Source organism: Gopherus flavomarginatus, chromosome 5 (genome assembly GCF_025201925.1).
Source record: "Gopherus flavomarginatus isolate rGopFla2 chromosome 5, rGopFla2.mat.asm, whole genome shotgun sequence".
NCBI classification, from domain to species: Eukaryota; Metazoa; Chordata; order Testudines; family Testudinidae; genus Gopherus; species Gopherus flavomarginatus.
In genome coordinates this window covers 154,617,439-154,634,211 of record NC_066621.1, presented here as the reverse complement: position 1 = coordinate 154,634,211, position 16,773 = coordinate 154,617,439, and the positions used below count along the sequence as shown (strand labels likewise).

At 46.2% G+C, this 16,773-nt stretch overlaps 2 protein-coding genes across 2 annotated transcripts in view; both read left to right on the top strand.

Annotated features, from left to right (window-relative positions):
* Window positions 1-16,773, top strand: part of FRMD6 (FERM domain containing 6) — a 727,784-nt gene that overhangs the window by 75,616 nt on the left and 635,395 nt on the right. The gene's annotated exons all lie outside the window — the stretch shown is intronic.
* The window catches only part of ABHD12B (abhydrolase domain containing 12B), a 35,569-nt gene that overhangs the window by 15,101 nt on the left and 3,695 nt on the right, over window positions 1-16,773 (top strand). The window contains exons 4-12 of the mRNA XM_050956020.1: window positions 32-131; window positions 1,095-1,214; window positions 4,151-4,181; window positions 4,570-4,615; window positions 4,706-4,835; window positions 6,626-6,666; window positions 7,369-7,448; window positions 10,383-10,465; window positions 12,675-12,753. Coding sequence (XP_050811977.1) covers window positions 32-131; window positions 1,095-1,214; window positions 4,151-4,181; window positions 4,570-4,615; window positions 4,706-4,835; window positions 6,626-6,666; window positions 7,369-7,448; window positions 10,383-10,465; window positions 12,675-12,753 — 710 coding nt within the window. The remainder of the gene's footprint in view (window positions 1-31; window positions 132-1,094; window positions 1,215-4,150; window positions 4,182-4,569; window positions 4,616-4,705; window positions 4,836-6,625; window positions 6,667-7,368; window positions 7,449-10,382; window positions 10,466-12,674; window positions 12,754-16,773) is intronic.

Sequence of the window (16,773 nt, the reverse complement as noted above, 5' to 3'; positions counted from 1 at the left end):
CACTTAGTATTTTGTGACTTGTCTTTCTCAGTGGCATTTCCCCTTGTGGACTTTGGGAAACCCGAATTGCTGCTGAACCATACTGTAAACTTCTATCTCACAGCCGAACCGGAGGTCACCGTCGGCGTCTGGTGAGTAGACAACCAGGTCACTCGGATTCTCATGGACTAGCAGAGGGGAAGTGTGTGTTTGAACCGTAATATACCCAGATGAAGTCTGATGTTTAAGAATTCCAAATCTCAAATTCTGTTAACCCCTGGATACCATGTGGCACGCAATGTAAAAATCTGTCACAACTTAAACTTTCTCGATTCTCCTGCTAAAACTTTATTCTTATGTTCTGCATAAAGCTGTACACTTGAGCGACAAAGCAAAGTAAGAGCTTGCATGTCTCCAGAGCTTGCTTTGTAGGAGTGAACAATAAAAACAGCATCTGTATCTGGATGCAAAGGGCTTGACTCTTCTTTGACCAGATCTGTGTATTCACACATACCTGCATTCCAGGGGCTAGATGGCCTGATATTTAGCCACCTGCCCATGTATGCCAAGGTGCAGCAGTGCAGATACAAAGTGCATGTGCACGTGGGCATGGTAGTGAAAATCTGCCTTGAATGTCAAGCTGGGTCAGCTAGCAATGGTGTGCTGCAGAGCACTGTGTGCCTTGGTTCCGCCATTGGATATTCAGTATTTTCCCCATTATTCCTGTACATTGGACACATCTGCTGGCAGCCAAAGCCTTTTATCTGTTGCAGTGTAGCTGTTCTTGGCTACTGGACTGTGATTATATGAAGCTATTTTTAAAACCAAGAAACGATGCTGCATTATATTCTGCTGAATTAAAAACAGTGTTTGGTCTAACGATTGTCTTTCCTTTGTGAAGGGTATTCTTTGTAGAGAAGTGGGCAGAGAAATGGCAGGACTCTACCTAACAAGAGGCTGTACTTGCATGGCTTTTGAAGACCATTAACTAAATACATTTATTCATCTTCCCAGTGTCTGATTCATGAAACAGTAGCATGTCTCCTTTGATCAGCAATGGAATATCCAGATGCACGTGAGCAGGCTTGTTAATTACATACTCTTGGTTCTTCTAGGCATGTTTTGCCTGGTAGCAGGGGGATAGAAGCTCGAGGGAAGGACCACAGCTGGTATGAAGAAACTCTTGCAGACGATAATCCCATTATAATTTATCTCCATGGCAATGGAGGTAACAGGTGATTAACATGAATAATACTACATTTGTAGGGGGTTCTACATTATGTTGGGTATATTGTTGCTTGTGACAGTGACATCTGTTGCTGTCAGCTGAAGGCAGGAATAGTTTGGCTGTAAACTCTAGAAGTCCCCCCTCTGCCAACACACGCTGCTCTTTCACTCTTGTGACCTTTCTTATAGAGAGACGGCAGACTTGTTCCTGACTTTCTGGTGGCTTTATGATGTGGCTTGTAATACTGTTTGGTTGAGACCAAGTGGATACCACTTCTTGTGCTTCTCGGTTGTAGGCGCTTGGGACAGGAGCTGCTTGTAGAATACCTAGCCCTGTGCGGCTTCCACCACAGAAAGGTTTAAGAACAGTTAACTCTCTCCTATAAAGAGAATTCTGTCAATTCAGCATGTCAGACTGAAGTGTCTGCCTGTCCTTTCTCCATTATTGTGCACAACTCCTCCATCCTCCCTCTTTTTGACTCACCTCTGCATCTACTCCTCACAACACTCTCTCATGGCTGCCAGTTCTGTCTGCATGGCCTCTCCTGTTTCCATTGCAAAACTCTTGCCTTGCCTTGACTCCTGCTCACCTTTCCTTCTGGCCTTCCTGCCAAGCCTTCCAAAATACTACTGCGGTGATCCTTTGCCTGGCCTGATGCTATGACAAAGTCCAGCCTTTCCTAAAATCCCTTCACTTGACTCCCTGGTCCTTCCATATCTGTCGGATTCCTCATTCTCACCTTCACAGCCTGCTGCAACTTAGCTTCTTCCTGCTCCTGTCTCCTTTCATTCTCCCATCCCTTGCCTCACCCCTTTGCTCAGTCCAAGTTGCTCATTTTGTCCTTCCCCTATGTCTGCCTTGTGCCTTCTCCTCTCATTCCTCCCCCTGTGCCTGAAGCCTCCTTCCTGACCAAGTCCTGCTCTGACTGGACCGGTAGAACCTACTGATCTCATGGCGAGAGTCAGGTCAGGATTTGCCCCACATGTGTATTGCAGTCATACCCTGAAATACTGCTGAAATGTTGTGTGAGCCCCATCGTAGCCAGCCTTGAGGAGCTGTCCTCCGATCCCCTTGGAATGGCTGTAAAGTGCAGACTGGACTGGATTTCTTTTAAATGATGCTCTTTATTTGGCTGAGTCTAAAAACAAGTTATTGATCTAAATTGCCTCTCCCTTGAGGCAGACCCATTTTAAACAACATTAAATAGCCAGAGCCTCCTTTTTTTGTTTCAGGCATTTCAGCAACTGTGGCCTTTGGCCATATATCCATGCGCTCCAGAGTTGGTGCACGTTCACTGAAATAGAGTGCTGGGCTTCCATCTCGCTGGCTCTCACTTTAAGTCCTTAGTGATCAATTTTTATAGCACCTTGGGTGCTAATATATTAGGCAGTTCATTAACTTCCTGTTGCTTGGTAAAGCTTTGTCTTTATTCCCAAATCTTGTAGTGGCTGTCTCACCCTTCCCCCCAGTCTCCTACCCATAAACTTGACCGCTAATCAATATGAAAAAATTATGCTATAAAATAACTTGCACTTGAAATATTGGAGAAATGTTAAGTTCGTTCTAAACTCGTGTGTGTTAAGGTTGTTCGTATCATACTCTAGAGGCCAGGACACCCATTTTGGATCTAATTGCAGGTGAATAAAATTTCCTGGGGCAGATTCAATGGAAGAATAGGCCAACTGATCTGTGAAAGTGGCCAGCTGCAAATTGTTGGTTCCTATGTCGTGCTCAGATTTAACTTTCCTGTAGTGTAGGGCCACAGTGCACAGACTAATCCATTTTAAAAATGCTGAAGAGCACTTCAACTTCCTGTTGTCTTTAAAGAAGCTGCATTTCCTCCTTTTGCCTATGTCATAAACAGATAAGAAAAGTTAATAGCACAGAAGTACTTTATATCTCTCTAACTGGAAAAGGTTAACAAGTTCAGTGAGCCTGGGTGTCACCTGACCAGAGGACCAATCAGGGGACAGGATACTTTCAAATCTTGAGGGAGGGAAGTTTTTGTGCTGTGCTGTTAGTGTTTGGTGGTTGGTCACTCTGGGGGCTCAGAGGGACCAGACGTGCAACCAGGATTCTCTCCAATCTCCCTGATACAGGCTCTTATAAGTTCAGACTAGTGAGTACTAGGTAGATAAAGCGAGTTAGGCTTATGGTTGTTTTCTTTATTTGCAAATGTGTATTTGGCTGGAAGAAGTTCAAATGTGTATTTTGCTGAAAGGATTTTAATTTGTACTTGTATCCTTAGGCTGGGAGGGTGTTCCCAGTGTCTATAGCTGAAAGACCCTGTACGTATTCCATCTTAAATGTACACAGATAATTTTTACTGTTTTTTTCTTTCTTTAATTAAAAGCTTTTCTTGTTTAAGAACCTGATTGTTTTTTTTTTATTCTGGTGAGACCCCAGGGGACTGGGTCTGGATTCACCAGGGAATTGGTGGGGAGAAAGGAGGGAAGGGGGGAGAGAGAGGCTGATTTCTCTCTGTGTTAGGATTACTTTCTCTCAGGAAGAGTCTGGGAGGGGGAAAGAGAAGGAGGGAGGAAGGTGAATTGTCCTCTCTGTTTTAAGATTCAAGGAGTTTGAATCACAGTAATCTTCCAGGGTAACCCAGGGAGGGGAAGCGTAGGAGAGGCTATGGTGAGGGAAAGGGTTTACTTTCCTTGTGTTAAGATCCAGAGGGTCTGGGTCTTGGGGGTCCTCGGGCAAGGTTTTGGGGGGACCAGAGTGTACCAGGCACTGGAATTCCTGGTTGGTGGCAGCAGTACAGGTTCTAAACTGGGATTGAGCTTAGAGGAATTCATGCTGGTACCCCATCTTTTGGACGCTAAGGTTCAGAGTGGGGATTATACCATGACAGCCTATAATCTGGGTGCTCCTAGTAAACAGGACTTGGTCTTAGAATCAATGAATCCTTGTTAAAGCTTTTTTTAAACTCTCTTACAGGGCTTCAGGGCACCGAGTTTCCTTGATGAAGGTAGGTCAGATTGATAGGAGTGGGTATTGAGACTCCCACAGCCCAGTGTGTGGGGTGTACTTGGTCAGATGGTATCCCAAACACTACTTGTTATCTCGCTTCCCAGGGTAGTGTACCTCGCCAACAAAGATTGGTGGCGCCAAATCCTGCTTGGTTGCTTTTTTTACACCAGCAAGCCAAGTGCACACGTCGGAGTGATGGCTAGAAGTCGGGCAAGTGATGGCTAGGAGTCTAGCTGGTACCAATCCTTTCTTTCCATGGATTGGGAATGTGCCATTGTCAAATGGTTCTTCTGGCACCCTGCGGTAGCTCTGAGTTTTGTACAATAAATACATTGGTTGCCCTAGTCTGTCATTTGAAGTGTAATGTTGCTTGATTTCTTAAACAGGTGATGAGTGGTGCAGGCTTCCATATACTGGCTCTTGACTACAGAGGTAAACTTAACAAAACAAAAAACAAAGCTGTCTCACTATTTATTAAAATTTTGTTATTCATGTTATAACCCCTAATCTGCTGCCTCCCAGGGTATGGGGACTCTAGTGGCTATCCAAGTGAGACGGGATTGACTACAGACGCCATGTGCCTCTATGACTGGGTAAAAGCCCGGAGCGGAAATAGCACAGTGCTCTTCTGGGGACACTCCTTGGGTAGTGGGTAAGTGTGGTACTGGAGACCTGCCAAAGGATGCAGAGTCTAGGGATTGTAGTGAAGTATCCCTTGTGTTGCTGAACAAATGGGTAGTTGCTGTATAACCTAAAATATCAGAGTGGGTTTTAATTGCAAACATGTAATGCAGATCTCCTCTCCCCTCTGATCTGGGCTACTGCTAAAACTGTCTTTTAAATAAAGGAAAATCCTGCCCAATCCCCTGTTTCTCCCATTAGGCCTTGTTTATAGTAAGAAAATGTCTTTGTAGTCACACTTCTTCAGTGACTTCTAAGGCACTGAACTCCATAGACTGCCTTGAAGAGGTGTAATGTCCTGGTCCAGAGGACTGGAAGAATGCTCAGTTGTGCCAACATTTTAAGGAGTGAACAGGATGATCTGGGTCACTCTAGGCCTGTCAGCTTGACATCAGTCCTGGCCAAAATGTATAGGATGGCTCATATGGGATAAAGTTAATAAAGAATTAAAAGAAGGTAAAATAATTAATGCCAATCAACATGGGGTTAGGGCAAATAGATTTCTGCAAACTGTTTCTTGCAACTGTCATTGACAAAGGTAATGATGCTGTGATACATAGACTTTTGTGAGGCAGTTGATTTGGTACCATATGACATCTTGTTTGAGAAACTAGAAACATACAAAATCAACGTGGCACATATGAAATGGATTAAACTGGCTAGCTGGTACATCTCATTGTAATTGCAAATGGAGAATTATCTTTGAGTGAGTAGTTTGAGATATATAATTTTTTTTTAAGTAGGGTTCTGCAGAGATTGATAAAAATAGAGCCAAGAACCAATGACCTGGAAGAAAACAAAATTACTGATAAAGCTTACTGGTTAACGAAACATTGCAGGGGAGTAGTAAATACTGAAGAGTATGGTCACTGATAAAGAGCGATCTCAGTCACCTTATAAACTGGGCAGCCATAAGCAAACTTGGTTGTACTGTAACATATGTGAAATCCTACCATCTAAGAACAAAGAATGTAGGCCATAGTTATAGACTAGGGGACTCTATCCTGGAAAGCAGGGACTCAGGAAGGCTTGTGGGGGTGATGGTGGATATGCAGGCCAAACATGAGCTCCCAGTACAATGCAGTGGCCAAAAAGGCTAATGTGTAAACAGGGAAATCTTGAATAGGAACAAAGGTTATTTTACTTCTGTATCTGGCACTCGTGTGACCACTGCTGGAATATAGTGTTCAGCTCTGGGGTCAACATTCAAGAAGGATGTTGGGACAAATTGGAGAGGGTTCAGAGAAGAGCCACAAGAATGATTAAAGGATTGGGAAAGCCTGCTTGATAGCAACAGGCTCAAGGAGCTCAACTTATTTAACTTAACAAAGGAAAGGTTAAAGGGCTGTCTTGATTAGTCTAAAAGTATCTACATGGGGAAGAGAAATCTGATAGAGGGCTCTCATGTCGATCAGAGAAAGATGGAACAAAATCCAATGGCTGGAAGATTAAGCTAGAGAAACCTAGACTAGAAATAAGAAGCAAATTCTTAACAATGAGGGTAATGAACCGTTGAAACAATTTACCAAGGGTTGTGATGGATTCTCCATCTCTGGAAATACTTAAGTCAAGAGTGGATCTTTCTGAAAGAAATCACATTTCAACCACCACGGTTAGACTTGAAGCAAGAATTGACCTCTCGTATAACACAGCCCAACGGACTCCCCTGAATCAAGTGAGATGAACCCAATGGTCAGTTCTGGCCTTAATCGATACATCTCCTTTTAAAATGCACTGACTCCTCTGTCTCCTTTCTTACAGAGTAGCAACAAATGTTGCAAGAAAACTGCTTGAAGAAAAAGGTAATTCCCAAATGTTTAACCAGGAGCTAGCCCATCAGCTGAGTGGAGCTGAGAGGCGCAAGAGTCAGTCACAGCTCGCTGTGACGACAGCCAGACTTAGAGCAATCTAAGGGCTTGTCTACACCACACTGGCTAGGTTCAGCTCCAAAGGGCTGTCAGCTGGGGATTGCAGGAGTGCACTGTGCTTCTGGCATTTCCTGGGTGCTCGGGGATGCAGGGTGGGTGAGTGGACCAGGGAGCTGGCTCTGCACCTGTTGGAAACTTCCCTCCATGGGAGGGGAATTGACAGCTGCTCTCTGCTTCCTTGGCACTGTCCAAGTGCCAAGCAGGGCAGACCTAGAAATTGCAGTAACTTGAAGTTGTTGTCCAGCCTCTTTAATTTTCAAAGTATCCAGGTTGAGCCTGATCCTGAGCTCATTGCAGTCACAGGAAAGACACCAACAACCCCCGTTTCAGGCATTAGGCACAGTCTCTAAAGAGTGACAGAACAAGGGGCTGTTTGTAATCTCCTCATTTTGCTGTGTGTGGGAGCAGATGGGTGGTAATACAGATGCTCAGCACATGAGAACACCTGGCTTTCATATACTGGATTTGCTAATTTGTGCGTGGTTTTCGGGTAGGTGGGAGGCGTGGAGGCAGTGTGAAGGACATTGAATGGTCTGTAGCCTAACTGATCGTTTCACACTCCTTACTCTCTCCAAGGCATTCAGGTGGACTTGATCGTTCTGGAAGCAGCCTACACCAACATTCGGGAGGCAGCAGCTCATATTCCCATTACCATGGTAAGGCAACGGACTCTGCATACTTGCACAGCTGCACGTGGCAAGCAAGTGCATGTTGCCAGTGAGATTTTTCTAAGTAGCCTGGTTACATCTCCCTCGCAGGACTGGGAAGGGAGCATTCTTTAGATGTCTGACACCGGTGTAGCTCTTGGCTATCAACCAGTGTTCAGCAGTGGGAAATGCAATGGCAGTCTTGTCTAGGAAGGTCCTTCAGTAATAGGCTATCTCTGGGATGAAATGCATCTTGGGACACTAACTCATGTGGGCACTGAAGCTGCTGCCCTATGGGAGACAATACCATATTCCACAGCCTCCAAACACAGTATCTTTTGGCCTGCAAATCAACAAAGGTGTGATCCTTGCCTTGCTCTGGCCCCACACTGGGTAAAATGCCTGGTGTGGTGTAAAGAGGTGGGGAGCGTTCACATGATGCAGTGACTGTGGAAGGAAGCCCGTAAGGCTGCCTTGCGAGCCCTGGCCTAGGGTGCATGCTGGGAGTGGAGGGGTGTTGGTGAGCAGAGCATGTCAGGGTAGGACTGCAACCCAGAGCACTGCAGATTGTAGGCAGTGCGGAGGCCTGCAGGGCAACCTGGGGAAGCTGCTGTAACTGAGACCGGCTCCCAGAGCTCTAAGTTATTTGGTGTCCTCTCCAGTTACCAGGGCAGCCTGGGATTAGAAGAGTGCAGAGGTGGGTCTGTCTCTAAGGACCTCCTCCCCTTCCTGGGTTGCATGCTCACTCCAGAATGCGAGCCAGCCTCACTCTTGATACACATGGCACGGTAACCTCATCTCCAGGCCCTTGGTGTTCTTTCGGGATCAGAAAGACACAAATGAGGGTTCTCCTTAACAGTTGTCTTGTAAATGTTCTCCATGCAGAGTAGGTAAGGGAGGGGGAGTTAATCAAAGTTGGTGATAACGCACATGAAGGCGGGAGACCTTAGAATGGTCAAGCCACTTGACACGTTCTGTAGATGGAAATTCTGCCTTTCCTGACCTTGACAGATTGTCTCAGTGGAACGGGTACAAGCTGACCTGGGTTCTGGTCCCACTGCCGTGCTGCGTAACTATAGGCAAATCACATAATCTGTGCTTGCCTGTAACATGGCAATTGCACGTTCCTAACTTTGGGAAGTGCTCTGAAATGTGTCAAACCTCTGCATGCTGCCCTGGAACTCCAGCTCTGCATGGGATTTATGCTAATCCTGGACTATTTCTTAGTCTTAATTGTTCTGTTTGTACAGCACCTGGCATGACAGGGTCCTGCTAGGATCTCCTCATTTTCTATTAATTAGTGTGTGGATTTGAGGGGTAAATGTGAATGTCATTTAGTCAAGAGATCTACAGCACCAGGATACACCATGCCTGGACTCCTGTTTTAGGTGTCACTTGGAATGGGGATCTTCTGTTCCCGGAGAGTGGGCTTCAAAACCAGCGACTGTCTCAGTTGTGGTGAGGAGGGGGAAGCCCTTGTTGACAGGGCCAGCGCTTCCATTTAGGTGACCTAGGCGGTCGCCTTGGGCACCAGGATTTGGGAGGGTGGCATTTTGCAGCCCTCGGCGACAAGGGGTCCTTCCGCACTCTGGGTCGTCATCGGCAATTCTGCGGCGGGGGAGTCCTTACTTGCTCTGGGACCCGCTGCTGAAGTGCCCCGAAGACCGGGAGTGCGGAAGGACCCCTGCCTAGGACGCCAAAAACCCTGGTGCCACTCCTGCTTGTTGACAGAGCTGTTAGCGGTGCTGAAGAAATAGCACTTGTCAAATGCTGGTCAGCGATGCAAAGCAATGGCAGGGTAAAGACCTTCACCAAGTCTGAGCACTGCCAATGTCAGTTTTTTGTTCGTGTTCAGTTTTAGTGTAATGAAAAAGCTGTAGGTATGGGAAGTATGGACCCATCCCTTGGGTGGGAGTGTGCAGGGGGACAAAGTGAATGTCCTGCAAAACTAGGGACAGTTAAGAGGTACAACAGGGACCCTAATGTTAGAACATAAGAACCGCCATAGGGGGTGAGACCAAAGGTCCCTCTAGCAACTGTTATCAGACAGGACACTGGGCAAGTGCCAGGTGCCCCAGAGGGAGTGAACAGAACAGGGAGTCAAGTGATCTATCTCCTGTCACCCGTTCCCAGCTTCTGGCAAACAGGCTAGGGACACCATCCCTGCCCATCCTGGCTAATAGCCATTGATGGACCTATCCTCCAGGAACTTATCTAGTTTTTTTGAACCCTGTTATAGTCTTGCCCTTCACAACATCCTCTGGCAAGGAGTTCCGCAGGCTGACTGCATCATGTGAAAATGTAAAGAGGGATTCCCACTCCCATGCTAGCACTGTGGGAAGGAGGCTGAGGGGGGCCTGGTTTGAAAAGCCAAGGACCAGAATCTGGAGCGGTCTCCATCTGACACCGCTCCATACAAATGCAGGCAGGGGAACTGTTCTGCAGTGTGGTGTGGATGGGAGCCCTCTGCCCTCGAGTGCAGTATTCAGCCCCATGCTCAGTGAGAGCCAAGGGTTAAGCTGAAACAGACTCTAACACGGGCACATTTTCTTCTGATACAATTCACTTGTCCACTTGGAAAAACTTTGTTGCTTCCTGACCCAAATAGGCTCTGTCTGACACGGAGCTACAGCTCATGTAGCTACTGGCTCCCCTATATTCCACCCCACCCCACCCCCCCGATCTGGTATGCTCATTATCACAGTCTGCTGCTGCTGCCAAAAGCCAGGTTGGTTTGGTGGTTTTTTTTCCTTGGCACAACTGGCCTGCTCGCAGGATTTGTTTACACACAGCTATGGCTTTGCTGGTGCAGTTTGTGTTGAGATTCCCTCATTTGTCTTGCTTCTCTTGGTGGAAGCAGATGGAATGGGATTTTCTTGCAGTGGATGAAAAGTGAGATGAAAGGTGGTGTATTGCACTGAACTCTCCCTCTCTCTTTAACAGATCTACCGTCAATTCCCAGGATTTGAGTACTTAATCCTTGACTCAATGGCGTTGGGTGACATGTTTTTCCGTAATGATGAGAAGTGAGTAATGTTTCTGGACCTACTGTTATGCTTGAAGCATGAATGTGTCATCTTGCTGGACTGGCTAGCGGCTATGAACAAAGTGCTGTTCCTGATTCCGATACAACCCATCTTCTGTACAGCGGAGGAATCACTGAGACAGCCGGCACTGAGAAGCTCAGCCTCTTGGAAGCTAGACTTTCATACCACGCTGTCTTTTCCCATCGAAATTAGCTAGTATCAGTAACTAGCTTTCTGAGAGACTTCTGCTGCCGAAAACATATGCTTTAGTCACCTACAAAATGACTGATGCAGATTTCACTGTTTAGATAAACCCAGATGAGGGACAATGGGACTGAATTTCTTTCAACCTTTTTCATTTATGGACCCCTAAAAAATTTCAAATGGGGATGCAGACCCCTTTGGAAATCTTAGACACAGTCTGCGGACTCGGGTCCATGGACCACAGGTTGAAAACGACTGGTCTAAACCATCCCAGACAGATAGCTCCAGCCTCTTTCTGAAAACCTCCCTTGAAAGAGCTCCCATGACTTCCCAAAGTGTCTGTTCCATTGTCCTACTGTTCTGACAGGAAGCTTCTCCTGAGATTGAATCTAAATCTGCTGTGCTGCCGTTGGAACCCATTGCCTCCTGACTGCCCTCTGTGGCAAGAGAGAACAACCTTTCTCCATCTTTTTTTATGGCAGCCTTTGAAGTATTTGAAGACTGCTCTCATGCTCCCCTCCCTTATCTCCTCTTTTCCAAACTAAACATACCCAGTTCCTTCAGCCTTTGCTCACAGGGCTTGTATTCCATCCCTTTGATCATCTTTGTCACTTGCTTCTGGATCCTTTCCAGTTTCTTCACATCCTTTCTATACAGCAGTAACCAAAATTGGACACAATACTCCAGCTGAGGCCTAACCAGGGCAGAGTAGTGGGACTATCACTCCTGTAACTTGCATGCTATGCTGCTATTAATGTAACCTAAATTGCATTTTTTGCAACAGCATTGTGTTTTTTACTCCTGTTGAGGTTGTGATCCACTATAACTCCCAGATCCTTCTCAGCAGTGCTGCTGCCAAGCCACTTACCCCCTTCTATATTTGTTAATTTGGTTTTTCTTCCCCAGGCATAGCACCTTACATTTATCTCGGAATTTCATTTAATCATCTAGCCCAGTTCTCCAGTGTATAAAATACCTTTTGAATTTTAGCTCTATTCTCCAAAGTGCTTGCATCCCCCACCCCAGCTTTCTCACTTGCAGATTTGATCAGTCTGCTCTCTCTTCCTACCTCCAGGTCATTAATAAAGATGTTAAATAACACCAGACCCAGAACAGATCCCTGTGGAGCCCTACTTGAGACTTTCTTCCAACTCTTTCTGGGTTTAACCAATTATATAGTCACTTAATGGTAGTTTGAGCCCACATTTCTCCAGCTTACTTATCAGAATGTCATGTGGGACTGTCTAAAGCCTCGCGTATTCAGAGATACTCACCCAAACCCTTGGGTGGGGAGGGAAGCTACAAGCATGACATCCGTCCCAGTCAAGCAGAATAAACCACTTTTTAGCCCAGACACATTTTCAGCCATGCTTCCATAGTCAAGTGGAGACAAAGGACTGATCTACTGAGAAATATTTTGCACTAGAACTAGCGACCATATTAAGGCCTTCTTCCTGCCATGGAGTCCCTGTCATGAGTACACTACAAAGCGTTACCTGGCCATCCCAAGACTGGAACACCCTATGCATCGCAGAGCTCAGCTATCCAGTGCCTGGACCTCCACCTTCTTGAGGAGAGGAAGGAACTCACTCCTCCACCGAACTGCTGCAGGGCTGTGTCACTTTGACTTTTGCTACAAGCAGCATCACCAGTGATTTGAGTGTAAAGTCCATTATTCCAAGTGATTACGAAGAGGATAGTGTCTAGGACTTCAGCATTTGTCAAGGGTGTGTGTGGGGGGGAGGGTATTTCTGGTAGCTGCAGTGTCCTAAAATTCAGATGTTTCTACACTTTGTGCAGATAACGTTCTGCTTTAAAAACTCAGTGCGCACTCCTCTTAAATCTTAAAGGTACAAACTGCAGCTAAACGGCACAGCACTTTGGGCTGGGAGAGACCCCCTCAAACCAATATTACTAACAGACTTGGCCCTTGTTGGTAAGCACCAGGTTAAATAACCAGAAGCTGTGTATTTCTTTAACATACATACTCTATTTTTTTCCTTAGTGTTAAAGTGCTGTCCAGTCCCCTTTTGATTTTGCATGCAGAAGATGACCCCATCTTGCCCGTCCACATGGGTAGAAAGGTAACTTTTCTCATTATTAAAGCCAACTCTACGTCTTTGTGCTGTTAGGATGTTGGGGAAAGGTGAGGCTATAGGAAGTCTGGGACTGTTCTGTTTTACAAACAGACCCTGTTACCAGCAGTGGCATCACCTATACTTAATTGTAGAACAGATTCCTTTGTATGCTGCTCACTGAGAAGAATCTCTGATGTCTTATGTGCTGTGTTTAACTTGGGGCATAAAAATTCCATGCAACACAGATGGATTTTTTTTTGGGGGGAGGAGAGGGACTGGGGGGAAAGGGGAGAAGGAAGAGCAGCCCTTTCAGTGTTACAGAGCAGTATCTCCTATGGGTGTAAGCAGGGTTCCCTCTGATATTTTTTCCCACCCATGTGCAGAATGAATTTTGTTATGTGCACTAATATGAGGCATCACCTTCATATTGGTGTATGTAACAAAACTTATGTGGTGGGGCCAAGGGGTTTGGAGTGTAGGAGGGAGCTCAGGGTTGGGGTACAGAGGTGTGAGCTCTGTTTAGGGATGTGGATGCTGGGGTGGGGCTGGGGATGAGAGGGTGCTCAGGGGCTACAGTGGGGAGAGAAGACTCCCCTTCCCCTCCCACACTCCCTCCAGCTCTCACTGCAGCATCATCTGGGTTAGGCAGGGAGGAGGAAGAGGCACCTCTTCTGGCTGTGGTAACTGGGGCTGAAGGAGGGGTGCCCCTCCCTGAGCCCCCGTGGCTGGGGAGGGACACCCCTTCTGCAGCAGGTCTGTGGGTGGGTTCCCTGAGTGCCTGCGCAGTGCTAAACAGGCTGCTGCACAGCTTACAGGATACTGCTAACAGCCCACACTATCACGCTACTCTGCTATAGCCACCTCTTCCCCTCCAACATCTCTTAATTCCCCTCATGACAGGTACCCTGGAGGCTAGTCTTGTCATAGCAGCAAAGAATCCTGTGGCACCTTATAGACTAACAGACGTTTTGGAGCATGAGCTTTCGTGGGTGAATACCCACTTCTTCAGATGCATGTGGTGGAAATATCCAGGGGCAGGTATATATATGCTAGCAAGCAAGCTAGAGATAACTAGGTCAGTTCAATCAGGGAGGATGAGGCCCTGCTCTAGTAGTTGAGGTGTGAAAACCAAGAGAGGAGAAACTGGTTCTATAGTTGGCAAGCCATTCACAGTCTTTGTTCAATCCTGAGCTGATGGTGTCAAATTTGCAGATGAACTGAAGCTCAGCAGTTTCTCTTTGAAGTCTGGTCCTGAAGTTTTTTTGCTGCAGGATGGCCACCTTAAGGTCTGCTATAGTGTGGCCAGGGAGGTTGAAGTGCTCTCCTACAGGTTTTTGTATATTGCCATTCCTAATGTCTGATTTGTGTCCATTTATCCTTTTCCGTAGAGACTGTCCAGTTTGGCCGATGTACATAGCAGAGGGGCATTGCTGGCATATGATGGCGTATATTACATTGGTGGATGTGCAGGTGAATGAACCAGTGATGGTGTGGCTGATCTGGTTAGGTCCTGTGATGGTGTCGCTGGTGTAGATGTGGGCAGAGTTGGCATCGAGGTTTGTTGCATGGATTGGTTCCTGGGCTAGAGTTATTATGGTGCGGTGTGCAGTTACTGGTGAGAGAGTTTTTCAGGTTGGCAGGTTGTCTGTGGGCAAGGACTGGCCTGCCACCCAAGGCCTGTGAAAGTGTGGGATCATTGTCCAGGATGGGTTGTAGATCCTTGATGAAGCGTTGGAGGGGTTTTAGCTGGGGGCTGTATGTGATGGCCAGTGGAGTCCTGTTGGTTTCTTTCTTGGGTTTGTCTTGCAGTAGGAGGCTTCTGGGTACACGTCTGACTCTGTTGATCTGTTTCCTTATTTCCTCGTGCGGGTATTGTAGTTTTGAGAATGCTTGGTGGAGATTTTGTAGGTGTTGGTCTCTGTCTGAGGGTTAGAGCAGATGCAGTTGTACCTCAGTGCTTGGCTGTAGACAATGGATCGTATGATGTGCCCGGGATGGAAGCTGGAGGCATGAAGGTAGGCATAGCGGTCGGTAGGTTTTCGATATAGGGTGGTGGTAATGTGACCATCACTTATTTGCACCGTGGTGTCAAGAAAGTGGACCTCCCGTGTAGATTGGTCCAGGCTGAGGTTGATGGTGGGTGGAAGCTGTTGAAATCGTGGTGGAATTTTTCCAGTCTCCTTCCCATGGGTCCAGATGATGAAGATGTCATGAATGTAGCGTAGGTAGAGAAGGGGTGTGAGTGGACGAGAGCTGAGGAAGCGTTGTTCCAGGTCGGCCATAAAGATATTGGCATATTGTGGGGCCATGCGGGTGCCCATAGCAGTGCCACTGATCTGGAGATATATATTGTCATCAAATTTGAAATAGTTGTGTGTAAGTATAAAGGCACAGAGCTCAGCAGCCAGTTGTGCTGTGGCATCATCCGGGATAGTGTTCCTGACAGCTTGTATTCCATCTGTGTGTGGGATGTTTGTGTAGAGAGCCTCTACATCCATGGTGGCTAGGATGGTGTTTTCTGGGAGGTGACCAATGCATCCAGACTAACACGGCTACCACTCTGATACTAGTCTTGTCATGTCCCTCAACTACTGAACATTCCCATTATCCAGCTGACTCCAACCTGGAAACAGCTGCTGTGGCCTGAACAGCTGTGTCTCCACCTGGCCCCTTAGGCAGACAGGCTAGTTCAGAGAAATCCTACCCCTGTGTGTGTGTGTGTGTGTGTCAGATCTAAGCTCGTCATGATGCAGGGCTGGAACACTGTTAACCAGACTCCATGTAGAGAAGGGCATCCAGGCTGCCTCAGAAGTGAGTAACTATCTGGGCCTTTCTCTTTTCTCTACGGAGTTCTGAAAGACCTTTCACTCATTCATGGCTATAGAGGAACCTTGAGATCTGCTTTGTTGGTCTTTAACCTTGATATTCACCCCCATGGAAGGTGAAGGTGCTACTCTTCATGGAGGTGGTTACATTTTTCTTGAAGTACCTTGCAGAGAGGAACCTGATGTTGCACTATGGTTGGGGAGCTGGGGGGGGGGGGGGAGAATAATACTACTAGGGCTAGCCATTGCAGTTAACACAAGTGATTTAACTCCAACAAATTAGCTAGATTAATTGCAGTTTTAATTGTACTGTTAACTTGATGTTTCTACATTTTCAAATACATGGATTTCAGTTGCAACAGAATACAAAGTGTACAGTGCTCATTTTATATTTTTAATTACAAGTATTTACATTGAGAAACAGTATTTCAGTTCACCTCAACCAAGTGCTATAGTGCAATTTTTATTGTGAAAGTGCAACTTACACGTCTTTTACACAACTGCACTCAAATCAATGCAAGATGTTAGAGTCTACAAGTCTACTCAGTCCTACTACTTCAGCTAACTACTAAGACAGACAAGTTTGTTTACATTTATGGGAGATGCTAACAGCTGCTTATTTACAATGTTGCATGAAAGTGAGAAGCAGCATTGACATGGCATTGTAGTAGCTGGTGTTGCAAGGTATTTGTGCCCCTTCATGCTGCAACCACCATCCCAGAGGGTGTACTTCTATGCTGAATTTAAAATTGATATTCTATTTAACAGTGCAATTAACTGCAATTAATAGCAGCTACTTTTAATCTTGATTAATTGCCATTTTAATTGTTTGACAGCCTTAGTCTAAAACAATCAAGTTCATGAACTTAAGCCTGATGTAACAGCAGTGTTCAAAAAGCCAGCATGCCCCATGTTCAATGAGCCAAGTAACCACGGTTGCAGTAAATTGAAGTGTATGAATTGACTGCTTCAATGGGAAGGGGATTATAGGGCCCTTATCAAAGGAAACACCCTGATATTCCAGCTCAGTGACAATATCTAAGGCTTGTAGCCCCAAACAAGGCTTCTGCATGCTGAAGAATTCTTGTTGGAACCTTCAGTGCTGTTTTCCCCCTTAATATTAGCTACTTTGGCAGAGAAGTGAGTGTCCCCTTATGTGCATGAAACTGGATCAGCAGGGGGCTAGGTGGTGGTTAAGGAA